The following is a 21,916-nucleotide window of genomic DNA, read 5'->3' as shown; positions in this document are numbered from 1 at the left end:
TCAGAGGTTCAAACCTGAGTTTAAATCTGACCCATATCACTTTCTGTTTTACTCTGACAATTTCTCATATGTAAACTGAAAGGAACTAAGAAAACAAATGTAAAGCACCTAGGGTGTGGAACTTGGTATTTAGTAAATCTGAGCACCCTCATGTTCTTCATCTATCTGTAGACAATTGTGCTTCATACAGCTGTTTCCACTCAGTCCAAAGTTCTCATCTTGGCCTTCTTCTCTATACATTATCCCCATAGAATCTCACCACTTTCAGTAGCTTTAAGCAAATAATCCTCAAACTACCTATCTAGGTTTCTCCTCTGAGCTCCACTGGTCTGTTTGATATGTTCCTCCCCCTCCTTTCTAGTCTTCACCCACCAGCACTGTGATCTCAGCATGTACGAAACCAAACCCTCATCTTCTCACATGCTCTGCCCCTCAAGTCTACTCTTTTCCATACATTTCCTAGCTCATTAGTTTTGCTTCCAAAATGCCTCTGAAGTTTTTTCCTTCCATCCCATTCCCATTGACACTGACTTAGTTCAAAGAGGACATTTTACTTCCAGTCTGGACTATTTAACAACCTGCTAATTAGCCTCTCTGTCTCCACTCTCTCCTATTAGCTGACCTTCAAAATCAAATTTAAAAAATTTTGTGCAAAGTTTAAATATCTCCCTTGAGTTCCCTATTAAGTCACAACAAGGAGCACTAAAACACATTTAGTACCTCTTTAAGAAAACACTGAATAATTTTCATACATATACTCTACTAGAACAGCAACTCTGAAACAATTTTACAATAACCAACCTTTGGTAAAAAATACACATCACATCATGACCAAGTATACCATAAACCATATGGTAAACCAAGTATACCATATCAGTTATATAACACCTTTAAAGTTTCTGAAACATCCTTAAGCCTTAAACTTCTTTTCTATTCTCTTTCAAATTTTAAAAATGCTGGCTACGATTCATTAATGTGATGTCATAAATCAGAGGCCAAAGTTTGAAAACTGCTGAATTAAAAGATACAATGGAAGACAATTTTCACCAGTTGCATGGGGAAAATTGCAAAAACACAAACCAAAAGCTACAAGATTTATAAAATGAAAACTTCACATTGCTTCTGAGAAACAAAAAGACAACTTGAAGAATTTACATGCATCCTATATTCTCAGAAATGCTAAGTATACAAATTGCTCCTTAATTTTATTTATAAAGTTAATTATAAATTAACTATAATCTATGTTTATAGACTTAATTACAAATTAATTTAAATTTAATTCAAATCACCTTCAAAATATTAACACATATTTTTTGGAACTAGGACAAATCAATTCAAAAGTGCTTATGGAAAAATAAAATCCTGAACAAAAAGAGTACTGGAAAGAGGAGCTACCCCTACCAGACACTAAAACATACTATAAAACAATGGAGACAATAAGGTATTGACACATAACTAAACAAATCAAGGGGAGAAAATAAACTCTAGAAATAGGTTATTAAATATAGGTGACAATGTAGTACATTTATGATAAAGATGGCATCTTAAACCAATGGGGAAAATATGAATTATTCAATAAACTAGCTAGAAACATAGATATTCTGGAATGTACCAAAGATTTAAATTTAATAAACAACACCATGAAAACATTTGAAGAAAAAACAATGGCGAATGCTATTATAATCTCCAAGCAGGGAAATCTTTCCCTTATACTCAAAAAAATACAAAAGATTGAGATATAGATGCAAAATAAAATAAAATAAGCAACTTAAAAGATAAAAACAAACTGAAGAAAACCTGCAACTTATGTCAAAGATTAAGGACTAATTTCACTTATAGTTTCTATAAATCACTAGTAAATCAGTACTAAAAAACGACCATCAAGAAAAAAATCTGAATCAACAGTCAAGTCACATAAAATGATGTGCAAATGGCTCTGAAACATATGAAAAGATACTCAACTATACCCAAAATAAGGGAAAAGCAAATCAAATCTATACTGAGATACCAGTTTTTGCTATCAGATTGGATAATAAAGTCTGGTCACCAGCTCTGTTGGCAAAGGTGTATGAAATTAGTTTCTTCAGCGTGACTATCAGAAAGACAGAAACTCTATGGAGGATGTTAGCAATATAAAAAACATAAATGCACATGTGCTCTGTTCTAGTAACTACTCACCTAGGAATATACACAAGCTATTCATTGAAGTACTGTTTGTAATTAAAAAATTAGAAACAATCCAAACATCTATTAGTAGTGAACTGGTTAAATTAATTATAATACATCAATATAATGGAATATCATGTTGCTTTGAAAAAATAAATAACAGCAAAAGAGGACTTTTATATACAGATAACTCAGAACAATAAGCAAAGAGCAGAATGTTACCCTTTGCATAAGAAAGAGAACATATTGTATTTGCTTCTGTATATGTAATATGTCTTCAGAAAGATACATAAAAAACCAGTAACAGTTGTTGCTTATCTAGGGAAAGGAATGGGTAGCTAAGGTCTGAGGTGGAAAGACACTTCACTGATTGAATACCTTTTTATAATGTTTGCCCTACGAATCATGTAAATGAATTGCCTATTAAAAAATTAAGTTTCAAAACAAAGAAAACATGTGAGGCTTCTACAATTTTGGATACATAATTAAAACTTATTTTTCTTCTTTTGTTGCCAATTTTTAAATATAGGGCAAAATACAGATCATGAAAAACCTTAAAAATGGCCCTTTTATATTACAAATGAGGTTTACCAAAATGCTTGTAAATGATGAAAACACAACTACTACATACACAATAAATTACTGAGTGATACGATGTCTTCATCTACTTCACAAATAAGCTGTATCTCTCTTACCATATTGCAAATATTTTGTCAGACTGAGCTTCCTGCTTGGAAACAACAAGACACAGGAAATACAAACCACTATTTGAACGAATGGGGAAAAGCTAAGGAGTTTTCTTTTAAGATTATTAAAAGGTAAATTCCACATTTAAAATAAAAAATAAGAGAAGTTAAAGGATTTCAATTTTATTCCAATGCAACTGTTATTATTATGCAGAGGAAGTGCATAGATCTCATGCATTCACACCCTGAGCAGCACAAACAAAATTATACCTCCCTGATCTAACTGTCTTTAGGGTTTCCCAGGTGGCTCAAACCTGAAGAATCCTCCTGCCAAGCAGGAGACTGGAGTTAATTCCTGGATCGGGAAGATACCCTGGAGGAGGAAATGGCAACTCACTCCAGTATTCTTTCCTGGGAAATTCCATGAAGAGAGAAGCCTGGCATGCTACAATTCATGGGGTCATAAACAAGTCAGACACCACTGAACAACTAAACAACAACAACAATAATAAAAAATGGTTTCTACACTTCAAACCCTGGCCTTTCCAGGGTTTGAAAACTAAATTAAGATTAAATGAAAGAATTAAATAAGCTCTAATATGACACCAATTTTCTAGGTTACTGAATATTTCTCATTTGAGTTATCAATGACATTTTTAGATGGCCTCAACAATAAGATAAGGGGGGTCATTTAGAAACTTAAAACTTACACCAAATAAAACACAATTTTTAGTTTTCTAGCTTCATGGAGTCCTACTGAAACAGAGTAAGTGGAGTCCTACTGAAACAATAAATTCCCCAACAACAAAGTAATCTTCTAAATTTCATCAAACACAAAAGTAAGACTGTAACAATAATTCCAAGGGTAAAGACAATCTTAGCTGGAAATAATACTCAAAAAATTGCTTTACCTCAAAGAAAAAAGATCTGTAAAGCAGTGGAGAGGTCACTTTCTTTCTGTTTCTGGAATGTGGACATCAACCATACACAGACACCCTCCTTCCCCAGGACATCCTGACTATACACAATAGTACTGACAACAATTGAATGAACTGTGGTCGTTATTTTCAAGCATGGAAATTTTACTATCTATAGACACAAATTACTCTAACTTACATTAAATTGTGCTTATAAACAATCTATTTAAAAACATATTTGGTTACTATGCATTTTTAAGAGTCACAACAGAAGCTATCCACTTTGAAACCATCTATATTTTGCCAGTGCTTGAAATAGAGAAAAAAAGAGAACCACGCAAATGGGATAAATCTACATAAAAAGTAGGGAAGGCAGTTCTTAAGTACATGGACTATATTGTACTGACAATGTTTTTATTTTCTCTTCCTGCCTAATCCCTTGACACTTGCCCTTTGCCCTCTCTACATCAATCACATCATGTTTTTCACATCCAGAGCTCTACAAGCATCCAGAATTGCAGTTCCAATCCCTGCCCTAGACCAGTTAATATTCACCTGACCTTTGAGACTCAGGACAGGTAATCCCTCTCCCCAAAAAATCCTCTCATTTCATTACTCAACCTATGGTGACTCACTTTCGGTGAGTTAAACTAAACTGTTTAACTATTTGAGTTCACATTACCTATCAGGTTAACATTTAACACTGACAATCACTGATTAGAACCTAACATTTTAAAAATTCCGTACATCTTTCACCAGATAATCTACCTCATCTTCTCTGTCCCTGGGATCTCACATTCAGCTCTCTACTCAATCTGCACACTCTGAGTTGGTGTCATCCTCTTCCACCACCACTCACAGGTCAACAACAATTCAAGTCCACTACATCTTCAACTTCAAACTTCAGCTTAATCCCTTACACTCAACCTGTCCTATGTTTCATCAAATCAACAGTCATCTCCTCTTCTGTAACAGCCACACTCTACTTCTACCACACCCCAGCTTCTGCCTTAGCTCAGACTGTCAACCCTCATCTAGCCCATTATTTCCAATAATCTCCTAACTGAACTCCTTTGACACTGGTGTCATTTTTCTCAATATTTATATAATGCAGCCTAGAATAATTGATTTTAACAATTTTTGGTCCAAATTATTTCATCAAAGGATAATGTCCTAATTCTTATTTCTTTTAGCACATGTAATATATACACACACATTTATATACACATATATGATAACTTATTCTACAATTTTAGTTTCATTTATCCACATTTTAAAATAAGGTACCAATTAAGTCTACTTTTTTCCCATTTGTATCCCTCCTTTAAGTGGAGTCACTACAAATGGCCATTTTCCAGCATCAATTGTCCTCAGATAACAAAGACTTTTTGTGCACCAGTAACTTATTTCAAAAGAGCATACATACTTTCAAAAAACTCAAAAATTTTAAACGTCAGTTGTTTAGTTAATTTCACTTAGTATTTTTAGAGTGTTTCCTGACAAATAAAGTTTGATTTTTAAGACAAAGAGAGTTTTAGGTGTGACTTAGTGTGTTAGTTGCTTAGACATGTCTGACTCTTTGCAACTCCATGGACTGTAGCCCACCAGGCTCTTCTGTGCATGGAGTTCTCCAGGCAAGAATACTGGAGTGGATTGCCATTCCCTTCTCCAGGGTGACTTAGTAGGAATATTTAAATATCAAAGTGTGTATGACTCCTACTGATACACATCATACAGGCGCCATGAGAGACGGCTCCACAGACATTATGAACCAAAATGTATCATGTGGATCCTTTTTGCTCATGCCAACCCACAGTTAATATTGTCTTCCTTACCTTTCACTTTTGTGGTAAGCATTTCTGCAGCATTTTGAAGATCGACAGAATTGAGGTTCTGATGTTTACTCATTACAGACTTTAAAACACGAAGAAGTTCATCCAGACGTATATGAATGACTTCTTTAAAACACTCTTAAAGGAAAAAAAATTTTTTTAATTTGTTTCCCAAACCATGTTACAAGAATCTAAATAAACCATGAAAGACCCTTTGGTAGCACATTTCAAGCAGAAGCAGTGGCTCCAAAATTTTTGCCTACAGTATGGTCACTTTTATTTTCACCATTGCAATTACATGTAACTCATTTAGCTTTCAAAAAATCCATAATCATTTTAATTCACTAAAGATTTCAAAGGCACTCATAGTCAAGAGTCAACTTAGGCACTACCTTTTGCAGTTTTCTCAGTCTAAATGTGCTCTCCAGATTTCCCTTGAGGCAACTTTATAAGTTTTTCCTGTCTTACAGTTTTTACTATTAATATACTTTTTAATACATACGGTAACAGTTAAAGCCCTATAAATGTCTGAAATATTAACTCGTATTAAATGGCACTTACATGTTAAGTTACCACATAAGAATTGACTCATCATTAAGCTATTATCAGGTATCAGAAATGAGCAACTCACAGGCATATATGTAAGTACCACCATTTCACCTATATATTTTAAAAACTGATACAATTTACATACAATAAAATGCATAGATTTATATGGTTCAATGAAATTTTATACTTTTAGAAAAACTGAATTAACTGCCAATGATGAAAAACTGGGGGATCATTACAAGAACTCCAGATTTATGCCTACACTTGAAAAATCAAAATGTGATTATACCAGGCTCACATCCTCCTTGGCCACAAGCAGCTGAAACAGAGCAGCACTGCTCTCTTTTAGGCATGCTTCCTTCCCAGCACCCACCTGCCTGCTCTGACACTTATAGTAGCCCTGGTCAAAGACATACAGACAACCTTTTATAACCCCTGGAAATAAGGTGACCATATAATTTATCTTTCAAACTGAAATACTCTAGCAAGCGAAAAGGGGGGCACTTGCCAGTAAACAGACATGTTTCTGGATCACCATTACTGGCAAACCAGAAAGTATACTCTAATCTTTAAAACCCCTGAAGTAATCCTCAAAACTTTGAAAAGACAAACACCTGAAATACAATACTCTGATGTAATGTTCATTTCTATAACCTTATATATATAGCACTAGTGTTTAATAATGGCACACTTACAAAATGCTTCTTCATGTGCTGCTGCTGCTAAGTCGCTTCAGTCGTGTCTGACTCTGTGTGACCCCACAGATGGCAGCCCACCAGGCTCCCCTGTCCATGGGATTCTCCAGGCAAGAACACTGGAGTGGGTTGCCATTTCCTTCTCCAATGCATGAAAGTGAAAAGTGAAAGTGAAGTCACCCAGTCATGTCTGACTCTTAGCGACCCCATGGACTGCAGCCTACCAGGCTCCTCTGTCCATGGGATTTTCCAGGCAAGAGTACTGGAGTGGGTTGCCATTGCCTTCTCCGTCCTTATGTGCTAGGCACTGTTAAAAGTACTTAAAGCCTATCACCTCATTTAATTTTCATATCAATTCTATTAGATAGATAATTTTAAAAATTTCCATTGTACATATGAGAGAACTGAGACACATCTAGGTTAACCAAGTCAGAATTTGAACCCAGGTTGTATAATTCTAAAAGCTAAGCTCTTAGCATTATGCTGTCTCCCTACTGAAATATTAAGAGCTTTAAAATACATTTTTAAAGGCATGTTTTATATTTATGCAAATTTCCCAGAAATATTAAAAGGCAGACACTAGAAAGAAAATCTACAGGATGAAAAAAACAAAAGAAAATTCTACTATTACCTATCAAACATTCCATTCATTAACAGCATTATCAAGAACGAGAAATAAGTAGTATAAAAGGAGTAGACAAGGTGGGGAGCTGGGTATATTAGGGCAAAAAGTATCCCAGGTAGAGGTGAAGAAGAATAGTTCAGATAGTGATGGGAGGAGAGAGAATAGAGTGCCTTCAGTAAAAATTCCACTCATTCATCCAAAAATTTTAATAACAGATAAACCCAAGAGATTAGGTGCTGGCTTAAGTAGCTTTGGAAATGAGTGGAGTGTATAACGTTAACGGCAAAGGAAATGCACATAAGCACTGGACTCTAGCTGATAAAGTTTTCAATGAGACTTCAGGTTAACAATGCTGATATTGCTCTACATGTATCCTGAAAGTGAACAACTGCATAACTGGATGGTGGATGGTGGGAGCCAGCATGGCACTCCCCCCACCCCAGGAAAAAAGAGAGAAAGGAAAGCCAGTCATTTCTATCCCCTACTGTGATGTTTCAGGTTAATTTCTACAGATATTAACATACTTAGGAAACAGTAGGTAAAAATACTTTGTCTTATTTTGAGGTCTCAGGAAAAAGAGCTTGATCTTTGTGGGTCAACAACAATCCTTAATATTCAAAATGGATACTGGATATTAAACAAGAAGGCTTCCCAGGTGACGCTAGTGGTAAAGAACCTGCTGCTGATGCAGGAGATCAGAATTCTGTCCCTAAGTCAGGAAGATCCCTCAGAGAAGAAAATGGCAACTCACTCCAGTATTCCTGCTAGGAAAGCCCATGGACAGAGGAGCCTGGTTGGCTACAGTCCATAGGGTCACAAAGAGTTGGATACAACTGAGGCAACTTAGCATGTATGCACAAAATACTAATGGTTTAAATGCCTAAATAAACCAAGGTAATAAATTCTGGCTTTCTCAGAGTCAAGCAAATTAACTATGTGGAAATAAATATATATCAAAATTATTATGTGTTTATTAATATATTTCAAATTTATTAGTGTTTATATTTTTCAATGTTCTTAGTTTACAGTATATAGTAACAGATACAGCCCACAGAAACAGAAACTCTTCATGATTCTCAATAATCTTCAACAGCATAGAGGGTCCTGAGAATCACGGCTATAGTTTTTCTTAAAAATCACTGCAGAACATTCCAATAATTGTCAACATAAACATTCTACCAATTTGAAATTCCTTTTTTCCTACAAGGAAGCCCTTATAAACAGACACTGAAGTTGTTTTAAAGCAAAATACTGAAAGACAGTAACTGAGTTATTTAGTAAGAAATTTCAGAAATATCTCAAATGACTATAAATAATTCCTATTTTCTGTGACGGAACACATCTCTGAAGTATATAAATCAATAGAAATGAACATGATAATTTAAAAAGCCTTATGTACAAAGATTCATAAACTCCCCTATGTATTTGAGTAGATGAGTTTAACTACTAGGACATCAGAATATTCTGATAATATTTCAGCTGGGACATTATAAAATAGCAAGCCCTTAATTATGTTTTATAATTTTAAAAATGTTCCAATGTTCTTTTTCCTTATAGAAGAATAAAGCTATCTCAAATTATTTTTATGAAGCAAAAGCTTCTTGAACTTCTATTTTTTTAGAAAGTTTTACGTTTAGGCAGCTCCTTCACCAACACTAAATATCTCCAAACCACCAAAAGCAGCAACAATGAGCTAAGCAAAAAAAGACAGTAATTGTTCTTCCCCAGTGGCTTCCCTGGTGGCTCAGACGGAAAAGAATCTGCCTGCAATGTGGGAGACCTGAGTTTGATCCCTGGGTTGGGAAGATTCCCCTGGAGAAGGGAATGGCAACCCACTCCAGTATTCTTGCCTGGAGAATTCCATCAACAGAGGAGCCTGGCAGACTACAGTCCATGGGTAGTCCATGGCAAAGAGTTGGACATGACTGAACTACTTTAGTTTTTTTCCAATACAGAAGAAAGGCATGCGGCTGATTGGTGTGGCAGAAAACAATAGATTTAAATCAAGAAACTTCCATTCCAATGCTTAATCTGCCACTTCCTTGAAATGACCATATACAAAACTCAGCTTCTCTAACCTCAGATTCATCATTTAAAATTCATTCAAATTACCTTATGTTTGTTGTGAATATCAAATAAATTGACAGAAACAAAAGTGTTTTATAGTTTTAATATATGCAACTATTATTACTATTAAATCTGAAAGCCATTCTAACTAAATACCTTTGAAAACAGATTTGTCCCACACAGAATTACACTCAGTAACAAATTACAGTATGGTTCCACAATATTTTAATTAATGAAAAAGATATTAAAGTTAAATTTCAATTTAATTTTATATGTAAAATCTAAATTAGTAAACCACTTAGAAATAAAATCATAATTAAGAATATATTTTATAAAAATATTTCTATACCTACCAAGTAAATTATAGTATTTAATTTAGTCATATAATTACAAGATAATTTTTAAGTTTTATAGTGGCCATATTGTAAATGTAATAAAATTTAAATTACAGTACAAAGGTATTAAATATGCAAATACTATAAGGTTCAATCAGTTTTAATACTAGCTATATAAAAGAGTAAAATTCCTGTATCCCAACATTTGCTTATCCACCATCCCTATATGGTAATCTGAATTTTAATTTATTGTTTCTTTCATTTGTGCCATTTATTTTCTGCTTCACTCAGCTTATCAAGTGAGAACAGATTAGCCAGTTCCACTTTTTGGTTCTCATGCATTAACACAATACCACAGTGTTTATATTGCAAACACTTCATGGAAATACTTAGGTAAATAAATAAGTGAAAAGGCCATGGTGTTTTCCTTGATTTAAAAAAATAAAAACTGACAATTTTTTAACTCAGTCTTATTAATTCAGTTTAACCTCTCTGGGAAAGCAATGAAAACAAGGAGGAGGGGAAAAGTTTTCAAAACTTATCACAAGGAAACTCACTTGTGTTTTCTGTAATGACTTCTGAATGTACAGGATAAAAGTGAAGCTTTAACAGCAACTTTCATTATCCAATCACTTGAGGATTGTAAAAATAGTTATAGTTCACATTTTAAAAGACTTATTCTATGAGCCTTACATATATGAAGTATGAACTCATTTAATTTTCAAAATGACCCAGTAATGTAGGTACTACTATCTTTTTTCAGGAAATGTGAAACTGAGGAAGAGAATACTCGTAACTTGCCCAGGGTTATATACAAATAATGGCAGAATGAGAATTCCACCTCAGGGCTCTAGCTCTAGAATTTATGTTCTTAGTCACCATGATAATCAACATGGTTAAAGAAGTTCTAGCTTAATGATAGGTATACTCTGCAATCTGTGATTTAACAGGCTTCAACTTCCAGTTGAATGCCAGTTACTATTACAAATGAGGTTAAATTAAGTAAGCCATACTAAGTAAGTGCAGAAGAGGAAAGCAATCTCCTAAAGCTGACACGTGTGTAATAAATGAGCTACCTGTATTTCATACTTCAAAGATGAAATACTTTCATACTTTCATTCCTCAAAGATTCATTTTGTACCTTCTAGACACTAAGCCATAACCTATTAACATCCATATTAGCTTTTCCTAAACGATAATGATTAGAAATCACTTCTAGAGAGGTTTACTTCTGAAAAACACAATAGGAGGACTAGCAACTTATGTTTCCAGTACTTCACAAAATTTCTTGCACACTATAAAGGTTGAAAGTTAAATACTAGCCAACAATGGTAAAATTAATACTCACGGTAATTGCCTAAATAAATTTACACATCCTCCTGTGTAAAAAATGGGGGTAATCCACAAGATAAGATTTCAATTCAGATTTTGGAAGTTTATACAGAACTTCCCTCTCACAACAGAATATAGTATTTAATGACATTAAAATTTTTACTTAATTCCTTCTTTCAGTAAAGTTTGCTTTAGAATGTTAACATACCACTTCTGACTACAATTCTGTTAAATTTAGGACTCAGAATTCATCAAAAGCTGTCACTTATGAGATCAGTTACATTTTTACAAATTAAAAGCGATACACTCTTCAACTAAAAATCATTTTTAACAATTAGAGAACTTTATCTGAAACTGATGATGAAGTTTTATCTTCCTTTCTAACCTAAACAAAACAGAAAACCAGGGCACCGTTGTCACAACAGTAAACTTTTATTAAAATCCATTTTAAAAAGTTATATAATCAAAAATCTATAAGAAGTATTAGATTAACTGCCAATTTTTTTCTTCAAATGTATGTTATAATGGCAACGGACACTTCCAAGCACTAAGTACTAGACAAAGTAAGCAATGTGCACTATTCTTTCAAACCCAATTATAAGCCTTTCACTTTTTCAAATTTCCAGATTTCAAACTTCCACACATGGTGTTCACTTGGGAATGGGAAGGTAAAGGGAGAGTTTAAGGTTACTGTATAAACTAGAAGAGCATTTATCTTTGGAATTCAGAACACACTATTTCTCCGTGGGGCAACATAAACCTGAATTGGTCCTGCACATACAGTAATCTGCAGTGCTATATTTAAACAGAGGGGATATACGTATAACAGCGTGCCTTCAGCATTTTAACGTAAGATGCAAATTTTGTCCTGTAATTATTCATAATGTACCATAATGACACTGGAGAGAGATCTAAAACTTCAAATTTCACATCTGCTACTTACATAAGACTATGGGGGCTTTCCTGATGGCTCAGTGGTAAAGAATTTGCCTGCCAATGCAGGAGACATGGGTTCGATCCCCGATCCAGGAAGATCCCACATGCATGGCGCAACTAAGTCCCTGTGCTACAACCATTGAGCCTGTGCTCTAGAGCCCGGGAGCCATGATTACTGAAGCCACATGCCACAACTACTGAAGCCTGAGCACCCTACAGCCCACGCTCTGCAACAAGAGAAGCCACAGCAATGAGAAGCCTGTGCACCACAACTAGAGAGTAGCCTCCACTCACGTCAACTAGATAAAAGCTTGTGTAGCAACAAAGATCCTGCACGGCCAAAAAAAAAAAAAACCCACAGGGTAACCTCCTCTTGGAAATAAGTAGTGGACAGAGAATCAATAAACTATCACTTACCCTATATCAAAGGCAAGTGTGTTCACAGTCCTATGATCTCCCACATTAAGCTCTCTACTTTTGTTTGTAAATAAAAACAGTAGAGACAAAGTGTACACACATCTTAACTCTGTTAGGGGGCAAAGAGTCCTTTGGCAGACATTACATGAACTTGGTCAAATTCCAAGAAATGGTGACGGACAGGGAAGCCTAGTGTACTGCAGTTCACGCGGCTGTGAAGAGTCAGACACAACTTGGCGACTTAACAACAACAATTTTCTGTAATCAGTTCATCAATACCTACTGCAATATGAGCGTAACATCCTCACTTGGGAAATTTTCATTAACATCACACTTAAGAAAGTTATCATAAAATTCACATTATAAAACCCTAAAAATTGGTGGGAGTCAGATGTCCTCTAAAATGTGTTATATAGTTTGAATACAGCTGTATATAGTTTGAATATAGGTGTCTTCTTCAGCTCTGAACTGTCAATATTCCAAACAATGTAGAATTTCCAACTCCAATCAATTTTAAAATCAGAATTATGATATCAATAGCATCTGGTGTAAGCACCTCATTTTAAACAAATTATTAAATGATTCAAGCCATATTAAAAAACTAGTCAATAGCAGAACTGGGTCTAGAACCTAGATTGTATGATTCTCTTTCCTGAGCTCTTTCTGCCATCCCTTATTACCAATCTCACCAACTTGTATAAACTGCTTAGAAACTGCTGGTTCAAATCAAAGAACTGCATGAAAGCTAGACATTCCAAAGGCAATTCAAGGAAGGGGAATTCAAATGAATTCCCAGAATTCCTATTTCTAAGTAAAATTTTGCTCCAATAACAGCTTTTTCTAGGTTTTCTTCTCAGGCTATAAAAATAAAAAATACTTATAGCTTAAAAATTCATCTCAATATTCCAGAGATTGATGAAAACCAAATGTCAATACCATCACTGTCCAATAGAAATCTCTGTAATGATGGTCATTTTTATATCTTCACCATCCAAAATGGTAGCAACTAATCAGAGATGGGTAATAAGCACTTGAAGCAGTTACTGCAACTGAGGAGCTGAATTTTAAATTCTAATTAAATAGCCCTATCTCTAGAGGCTACCATATTGGGTAGGTCAACATAAATACCACATGAAATAGAATTGGTTAAAGAAATAATGAAAACTGAGCAGTGTCTTTATAGTATCAAACGGCCATGTGAAGCAGCTAATAAAGCATGAGAAAAGAACACACCATTCTGCATTCATGATCTCTAGGTTCCAAATAAAATAGTAGTTATTTATCAGCAATCAGAAGCTGATGAAATCACATAATCTAAATTATACATACAACTCATCTATGAAACGGGCTAAACTTTGCCTTTGTGGGACTGTGTGATTAAATACTGTTTGCATGTGAAAATACTCTGTAAAATGTAAAGCATCATATACAATTATAATAATCTCTATAACTAGTTCAAGGAAAGGCAAATGTGGCTGTAAACCTATCACAAAGCTATTGATTTACACCCAGCCTTAACAATGACGGAACACCTGAAGCAGCAGTTACATCATTTTGCACACCACTGCTTCACGACAGGTAAAGTACATAAAGAAAATGGTATTCAGATAACACCAAAGGTGATCTGCATACCCACAGCTACATTCTTAAAAGAGAACTTTTTAGCTTTTTCATAGCCTTAACCAACATGAACTGAAAGGTAATAAACAACACCAAAAATCTGGCATCCCTCCTCTTGAGGAGGCAAAAGACAAAAAAGAGTGGCAAAGCCACCAATCGAATACTGACAATGGTCTCTTCACTCCAAAAGAAAACCATGAAACAGCTCTTTGTTGTCTGGCCAGTTTACAACTATACAGAACAGCAGAAGTCCAGGGAAGTTTCTGAATGCTCAGAGACAAAAGCGTGACCTATGTCTATGTCCACTAACATATATATATTAAACCACCTTAGACAGCTACAGAATTCAAACTTTTTACCTGCTTTCCTGAAGATTATATCTCATGTGATTTTTGCAATAATTCTATTAAATAAATAGTATGACACTCTAACATGTTGAAAATCATGATCAAAATTAAACAAACATTTTATTATATGGCATTTGTCATTTATAATGAGGTTGATTTACACTGTTTATACATACTCCCTTTAAAGAAAACAACAAACAAAAAGTTTCTATCAATTCAAATAAAGAATATATTTCCAGATTTTGATAACAACCATGCAAAGACAGAGAAAATAAATTCTTGCTAAATCCAAGATTTATTTTGAGATGGCATATATAAATCCTTTTAACTCTGACTAAAGAATCAAGCATTAAAATCAATCCAAAGATAAATTAATGGAAATTCTCTGGCTACTGCTTACTAATGAGAGCTGGTTACCCAAAAGATGGCTTTTTGCATTAATTTACCAACCATAAAAGGAAAACTTTATTAGCAATACACTCAAGTTCTAAATTTTGAAGTACTGGTTTTCTTATTTAAAGAACATCTTTACAGATTTTTAACATTACATTTCTGTAAAAAATATATTTCCATATACATCTTTTTACCTCAAAAGGTCGTTTCCTTTTGCTATCTTATTACCAATTTCCTCTTTTCTTCTTACTTAGGATCAACTTTCAATCCTCTTCCTTCCTAATCTATGAACTGTCTATTCACAAATTAAAACTCATTAAAAAAAAATTATGGATATAAGGAGTGGGTCCAACTTGTTTTAAATTACTGCCATTTTAAATCTGTGAAACAAGGGATAAACATGCGAGATAAAGATTCCAAATGATGTAAAATTTCCTATGGAAAACAAAAACAATAGATATTCTAACTAAAAATTTTATTTATATTAATGAAACCTATTTTAATTGACACATTAAATAAAATCAGATTTTACCTTAAAGTAAATGAATTGCCAATTAATAAATCATCTTAAATTTTGAGTTAAAAGTTAACCCAGTTACATCAAAAATAAAAAAATTTTACTATATATGAACTAAAAAAAAATTAAAACCCAGTTAAGAACAAACCTTTATTACACAGCTATGCTTTTTTAAATAAATGGCAGATGTGTCATTTTAATAATGAATCTGTTACTGGTATAAGGCTTAATGTATTTAGAATATCTTTCCACAACAACAAAGTAACTTTTTACCATTTAATTATCCAAAGTTAGACTTCAAAATCAAGCTATTAAAATGAACAGAAATGTAGGTCAATTCTTTTCTAAAAATATATATATAGTCTCAAAAGAATGACTTACATGATTGTCATTTAAGGGTAAATCCAATACTAAAATTTTGAGGCTACAATTCAAGTCCAGGTATTTTGGGCATTTCAAATGGAAAATTACAGTTAGGTTAGAAATAAACTCTTAAAAGCAGTATTTATGACAAACAGAAGGCATGGATTTTTAGTTTCTATTTTTCAGAATGCATATCAGAAAATGAGTATCTAACATATTCACAGAAAATATTTACTGAAATCTTATGTCTATGAAACCCCAGAAGGTCTCATATAAATAACCAGGAAACTTCATTTTCTACATCCAGACATACCTTTATGAATATAGACTGAATTGTTACTTATTACAAAAGAACATCAGTTGTATGACTATTAATTACCACTGCCATCAAAATTAGATATAAAAAGCACAGAAAGTTGAAAGACAGGTACTAAGATCAAATCAGGGAGTACAGGTGTATATAGCTCTTTATTTCAAGACAATCAAGTCTCAGGCTCCAGTATCCATTTCTAACTAGACAGAAAATAAATTCTGTGACTCTCTTTTGAGGAAGAGAACAGCAAAACAGAATTAAGTTTGACTTCTGAGGAAAAAATTCACTCAAATCAGTGATTTTAGACTGTTTTAGGAACAACATAGAAAACTGAATCTAGGCAGATGTATTAACAATATAAATTAAAAATATTAGTGTGCTTATTAAAGACCAATCAGTGCATTGTTACCATTAACAAGAAGGTTAAAATTCCAAATATCTAAAAATCTCCCATATCAAATAGGTCTTGTTCCCTCATTTCCCAAGCTTTTTACTATGCATTGCATTGGATCTGACTATAACATAGTTTACACTATAAACATCAAACATTTGGCAAAACATATATAAAATATCTAAAGCAGAATATTCTGCTTCTGCTACTGTGTACATACTTATATGAAAGCGAGGCTGGCATTTAAGATGCTACAAACCATCCAATAAGCAGGTTAAGGGAAAAAGAGCTGACAAACCTGAAAGAATAGCTTCTTTCAAATATAGTAACATATGGGAGAACTTCCTGATATCATGCACCAACTCCTTGATGTAATCAGGATCCAAAATGGCGTTGGAATTTATGGACTTGAGCCCCATCTCAGAAGTTGTAACATCAGTTGAGAGCTGGCCTGTTGACAAAACACGTTTTTTCTTTGTCTTTTTCTGTTTGTAAGCAATCATCCTTTCACATAACAGTCAAAAAAATGGAATTCCTTAAGTGGGGAAGAAAAAAAGAGAGAAACGCAAATATTTCATTAACCAAGGTACATTATAACACCAGGTGTTCAGGATCAGCTCAAAGCCCACCTCAATATTCTATTTAAGACAACAACAACCAACTGTATTACTAATATAGCAACTTCCATTTATTAAGTGCCAATAATCTCGACAAGTCTATGATATGCAAATTCTCATTTCCTAAGTTAGGAAAGTGATTTGGAGGTTAAATGATTTGTCTAAGCTCTCAGTGGCAACCCATTCCAGTACTCTTGCCTGGAAAATCCCATGGGAGGAGCCTGGTAGGCTACAGTCCATGGGCGTTGCAGAGTCGGACACAACTGAGCCACTTTATTTCACTTCACTTCAGCTGATACATGATGAATTGGTACTTAAAACCACATCTGCCTTGTGACCAAAATCTATGCTCTTAATAAACTTCCTCTTAGTTTCTGGGGCACAGAATTTTTTAAACTATAAAGTTGTTCTGAAATGTCACTTAGTGGAAGAACATATTTTCCCACTATGACATCACCTTCAAAAATAAAGGTGAAATATGAGCTTTGAAAATAGAAAGGCCTGTTTTCAAAATCTCCCTTTCATCATTACTATGTTTGACCTGACAAACTGTTAATCATCTCTTCTGGGATTCCCTGGTGGCTCAGATGGTAAAGCGTCTGTCTGCAGTGTGGGAGACCCAGGTTCAATCCCTGGGTTGGGAAGATCTCCTGGAGAAGGAAATGGCAGCCCACTCCAGTACTTTTGCCTGGAAAATCCCATGGATGCAGAAGCCTGGCAGGCTACAGTCCATGGGGTCACAAAGAGTCAGACACAACTGAGCGACTTCACTTACTTACTTCACTTTGGTGAAGTGTTAGTCGCTCAATCGTGTCTGACTCTTTGCAACTCCATGGACTGAACAATACACACACACACTCTGGATTATCACTTTTCATCAAGAATATTTCTCCGTTGAAATTAAGTTCTAAGCATGTCCACAAATCTGACACATTTTGTTGTTATTTGGTCGCTCAGTCATGTCCGCCTCTTTGCTACCCCATGGTCTGCAGCACACAAGGCTTCCCTGTCCTTCACCATCTCCCGGAGCTTATTCAAACTCATGTCCATTGAGTCAATGATGACACACTTGGACTGAACAAATAAATATATGATCACTGGAGCAATATTTTTGGTAATTTCAGGGTGCTATAATAAAAACACAATCTTTGTTATGAGAAAGACTGAGATTTGAATCCTAGCTGAATACTTAGTAACCTGTACAATTTGGCTACAGGCTGTGTGAAGATTAAAAGGGAACACAAAATTAAAAGACTTCACTTAAAACGCCTAAACCTGGTACACAGCAGGAACTCAGGGAAAACCTTACTATGTTTCTGCTTCATCCTTACATTTTACCTTCCTGGAATTAAAAGTCCTAATTTTGTCTCTATCTCTTGAAATCTAAAAGGAAATGACTAGAGGAATTAAATTAACTCCAGCATTATCACTGAAATACTTACCAAATGTTTTGTCTTGGATATTTGGAAACTTTCAAAATGGTAGAATGACTAAGGACTTCTGTGAAATTTATAGTAGAAAGTTTTATGTAATATTCATTTCTGGATTACATGCAAGATATAAAATTGCATCATTTACTCTTTCCTATACATTGCCCAAGTCCATAGATTACCCTCCCATCTTTTACTCTATCTAATTCTATCTCTACTACCACACTAGGTGAATAACAGAGATTTCTTGTCTGAGCTACTGCTATTAATTTCCTAATGATTTCTCCACATTCATTCTTGTTCATTCCAAAGGTAGTGTCTCACTACAAAGGTATTCATTTTCAAAACATGAATCTCATCATGTTATCTCTCTGCCCAAAACTCTTCCAAAGGACAATGAGAAGCTATCGTGCATTACAAGGTTCAACATGAGATCTGCCTCCTACCTATCTCTGCAATGTCATCTGAAGTCAAATTCCTACTCAACACTCTCAGCACTCCGGCCACCCACTTACCTCTTTTTCATTTTTCCAATATTTGTTTACCGTGACTTGTAGTGGTAAATAATTTTATATCAGCAGCTAGTATACACATTAAGTATGTTATGTTTGTGTGTGGTGTACGCATGCAGGAACACGTAAACATAAAACAGATTCTGGCTAAGAAGCCAGATGATGTACTCAGATGTTTTCTTTCCTGTTCCATTTCATTTTTTAAAATGCCAGTTGCAACCCATCAAATTGCTCTCAGACTTACTATGGATTCTGTCCCTACAACCTGAAAAACACCAATTGTTGGACTCAACAGGGTCCTGTCTATACAGTTCTATTTGCCTGGACTAGTCCTTCCTCTTTGTTTACTCATTCTGATCTCAGTTCAAAGAAACCTTCCTGGACTTCCCCTGCCTCATAACCACCACCGCCACCAAACCAGAACAGAATTTCCTGTTGGATGCTTTATAGCATCTTATGCTTTCCATCACTGCACTTATCCAAGTTCCCATAGATGATTCATGTTTCCCTATCCAGACTATAATCTTAGGGAAATCATGAGCAATGTTTGCTAACCATGTGTTCTCTGCTTATAGCAGTATGAGGGATGAAAAACTCAAAACTGTCTGAATAAGTAACGATTTTGCAGGATGAATAATAATGAATAAGCAGTTTACAATGAATTTATAAATTTTATAATTTTACAAAGTTTCAATTAATTTTTATAGAAATAAAATGGTTAACCCTGGATTGCTGCAGTGTCTTGAATGGAAAATAGAAATTGTTTTTAACAATCTGTCTCTAAAATAGTATCTTTCCAAAAAAAGGCATATAAAGCTGCGTAAAGACAAGAGTACAAAGGTGGATTTCTATTATTGTTCCTCTACTTCTGATTATTAAATAAGGTGTCCTGACACTTCTTTAATAACATTTAAAAGTCCTTCATTCTATATTTTTTTTTTTAATTTTTTTATTAGTTGGAGGCTAATTACTTCACAACATTTCAGTGGGTTTTGTCATACATTGATATGAATCAGCCATAGATTTACACTTATTCCTCATTCTATATTGTTATCCTCAAATCATTTCTGGAAACACAATTTATACATTTACTCTAGTTTCAAACCTATCTAACATTAATTCTTAAATGTTTAAATAACTTCTAAAATGAACTTAGGACAATTTAGGGGGCACTATTATACCGAAGTCTCCCCTCCAACAAAAACAACACTCAAGTGTCTTGTTTGGGTAGCTCTTTTACAAATCATTAATTTAGAAGACTATTAGCCTAATTTATCACCTTTTGCAGCTTACTTAATAAAGACACTCTGATTAATTTTGATGGTTTTTACTTTAGCAAATTAGAAAACTGGTCATTGTCACTGGTAAAAAAGATGGTTATAAATTTTAAAGCGTATGTCACAAGCTTCAGATAAAACAAATCATCCACCACAGTAAAACTAATTTACTTCAACTGTCAAATTAGTAACTCAAAGTTATAGAGTGTTTCAAAAATGCTTGAACATTTTTAGTCAAGACTATCTGTAAACAAACAAAAATGACGGTGATGTGAGGAGTCAGCATTATGGTGAGTAATGTACTACACTTTACTTTTACTATATACACTTTACTACTTTTCATATTTAAAACTAAAAAAAGGAAACAATACATTTGAAAAAAATGTTAACATAAAGTTAATCCAAACTTTCACAAAATTGAACTATGATCATGAGAAAGTTTGGAGATCCAAGATCCAAGATCATCCACATTACTTTCTCATGTCCCAAAATGAACCTCTAGTTGGTGGGAACATAAAATGTAGTTACCAGATACTGTAATCGTAAAATTAATTACACAAGATAATAATACGGAAAGCACACTTAGCACAACGCTTGGTTCATCAAGAAGATGCAATAACTATTAGCCATTATCATTAGCAGTACTTTACTGCAGGAGATTGTAGACATACATAAGTAATGAACAACATGTGACTTCATTACAATATATCTGTAAATTGTGACCATGAAATACAGGACTGGAAACAATTCCAGAAACTTCACTGACTTTGTAGAAGCCTACTAAATGACTTCCAAGTGAAGTTTGAACTGTGCAAACAGATTGTTGAGCAAAATATTTGTGAAACTCTTCTAAGTCTCTTGCATCTCTTCCAACTCCAAGTCATCAATATAAAGTCATCCACTTCACAGAGAACTGTGTAGCAAAGAGAAAACTACTGTGCAAAACTATTTTATCTGTATGTTCTAAACTCTAAGTAATATGTGCATCAGAAATGTGAATACTAACTTCTGGTACCCTGGAATGTGTTTTTTCCAAGACTTCAGCAGACTGCGTTTATCCAATGTTCTTGCCCCATGTTCCTCTGCCTCAAATGTCTCCTTACAGAAGTATTTTCATTTTAGGCACCGGGCTGCCTAATTGAAAAGTGAAACAACCTCAAATATCTGTATTTAATTCTCAATCTTACTATTTCTACCCTAGGAAAAATTGCTATATATTTTAGAAATCTGCTATTTCAACACAATTTCTGATTGGTAAGAATCTACTTAAGAGATTTTTTTTTTAATCAGTAAAATTCATCCTGGAGGTCTTTGATTATGTTTTTTAAATGCACTCCTCACTAAAACAGAAGAGGGGAATGTTGAAAACTTTTATCAGTAATATGCAAATAATTAATTTCTAAAGGAAGGCATGCAATACTCATACACTTCATTCCTGTGCAGTCAGAACTCAGCACGTTTAAAGAAGATGAAGCTGCCCAACCTCCCACGCCTCCAGAATGTCTAGCATTCCTGACGGGCAGGGCTCTCCCTAGACAAGCCAAAACTACCCAAAGCCAAAGACCACGTTCCCCATTCC

General features: G+C 34.3%; 1 protein-coding gene across 4 annotated transcripts in view; it reads right to left on the bottom strand.

Annotated features, from left to right (window-relative positions):
- ARHGAP29 (Rho GTPase activating protein 29) overlaps window positions 1-21,916 on the bottom strand; it is an 85,132-nt gene that overhangs the window by 49,688 nt on the left and 13,528 nt on the right. For 2 of the 4 annotated variants that reach the window (XM_043876113.1, XM_043876114.1), the window contains exons 2-3: window positions 16,800-17,036; window positions 5,605-5,739 (exon numbers count right to left, since the gene is read on the bottom strand). In XM_043876113.1, coding sequence (XP_043732048.1) covers window positions 5,605-5,739; window positions 16,800-17,004 — 340 coding nt within the window. In that variant the 5' untranslated portion in view covers window positions 17,005-17,036. Of the gene's footprint in view, window positions 1-5,604; window positions 5,740-16,799; window positions 17,037-18,560; window positions 18,619-21,916 lie in introns of all 4 variants that reach the window. The other 2 variants (XM_043876115.1, XM_043876116.1) reach the window with 2 other exon arrangements.

The sequence above is a fragment of the Cervus elaphus genome, chromosome 20 (assembly GCF_910594005.1).
Source record: "Cervus elaphus chromosome 20, mCerEla1.1, whole genome shotgun sequence".
NCBI classification, from domain to species: Eukaryota; Metazoa; Chordata; class Mammalia; order Artiodactyla; family Cervidae; genus Cervus; species Cervus elaphus.
This window is presented reverse-complemented; position numbering and strand designations above follow the sequence as displayed.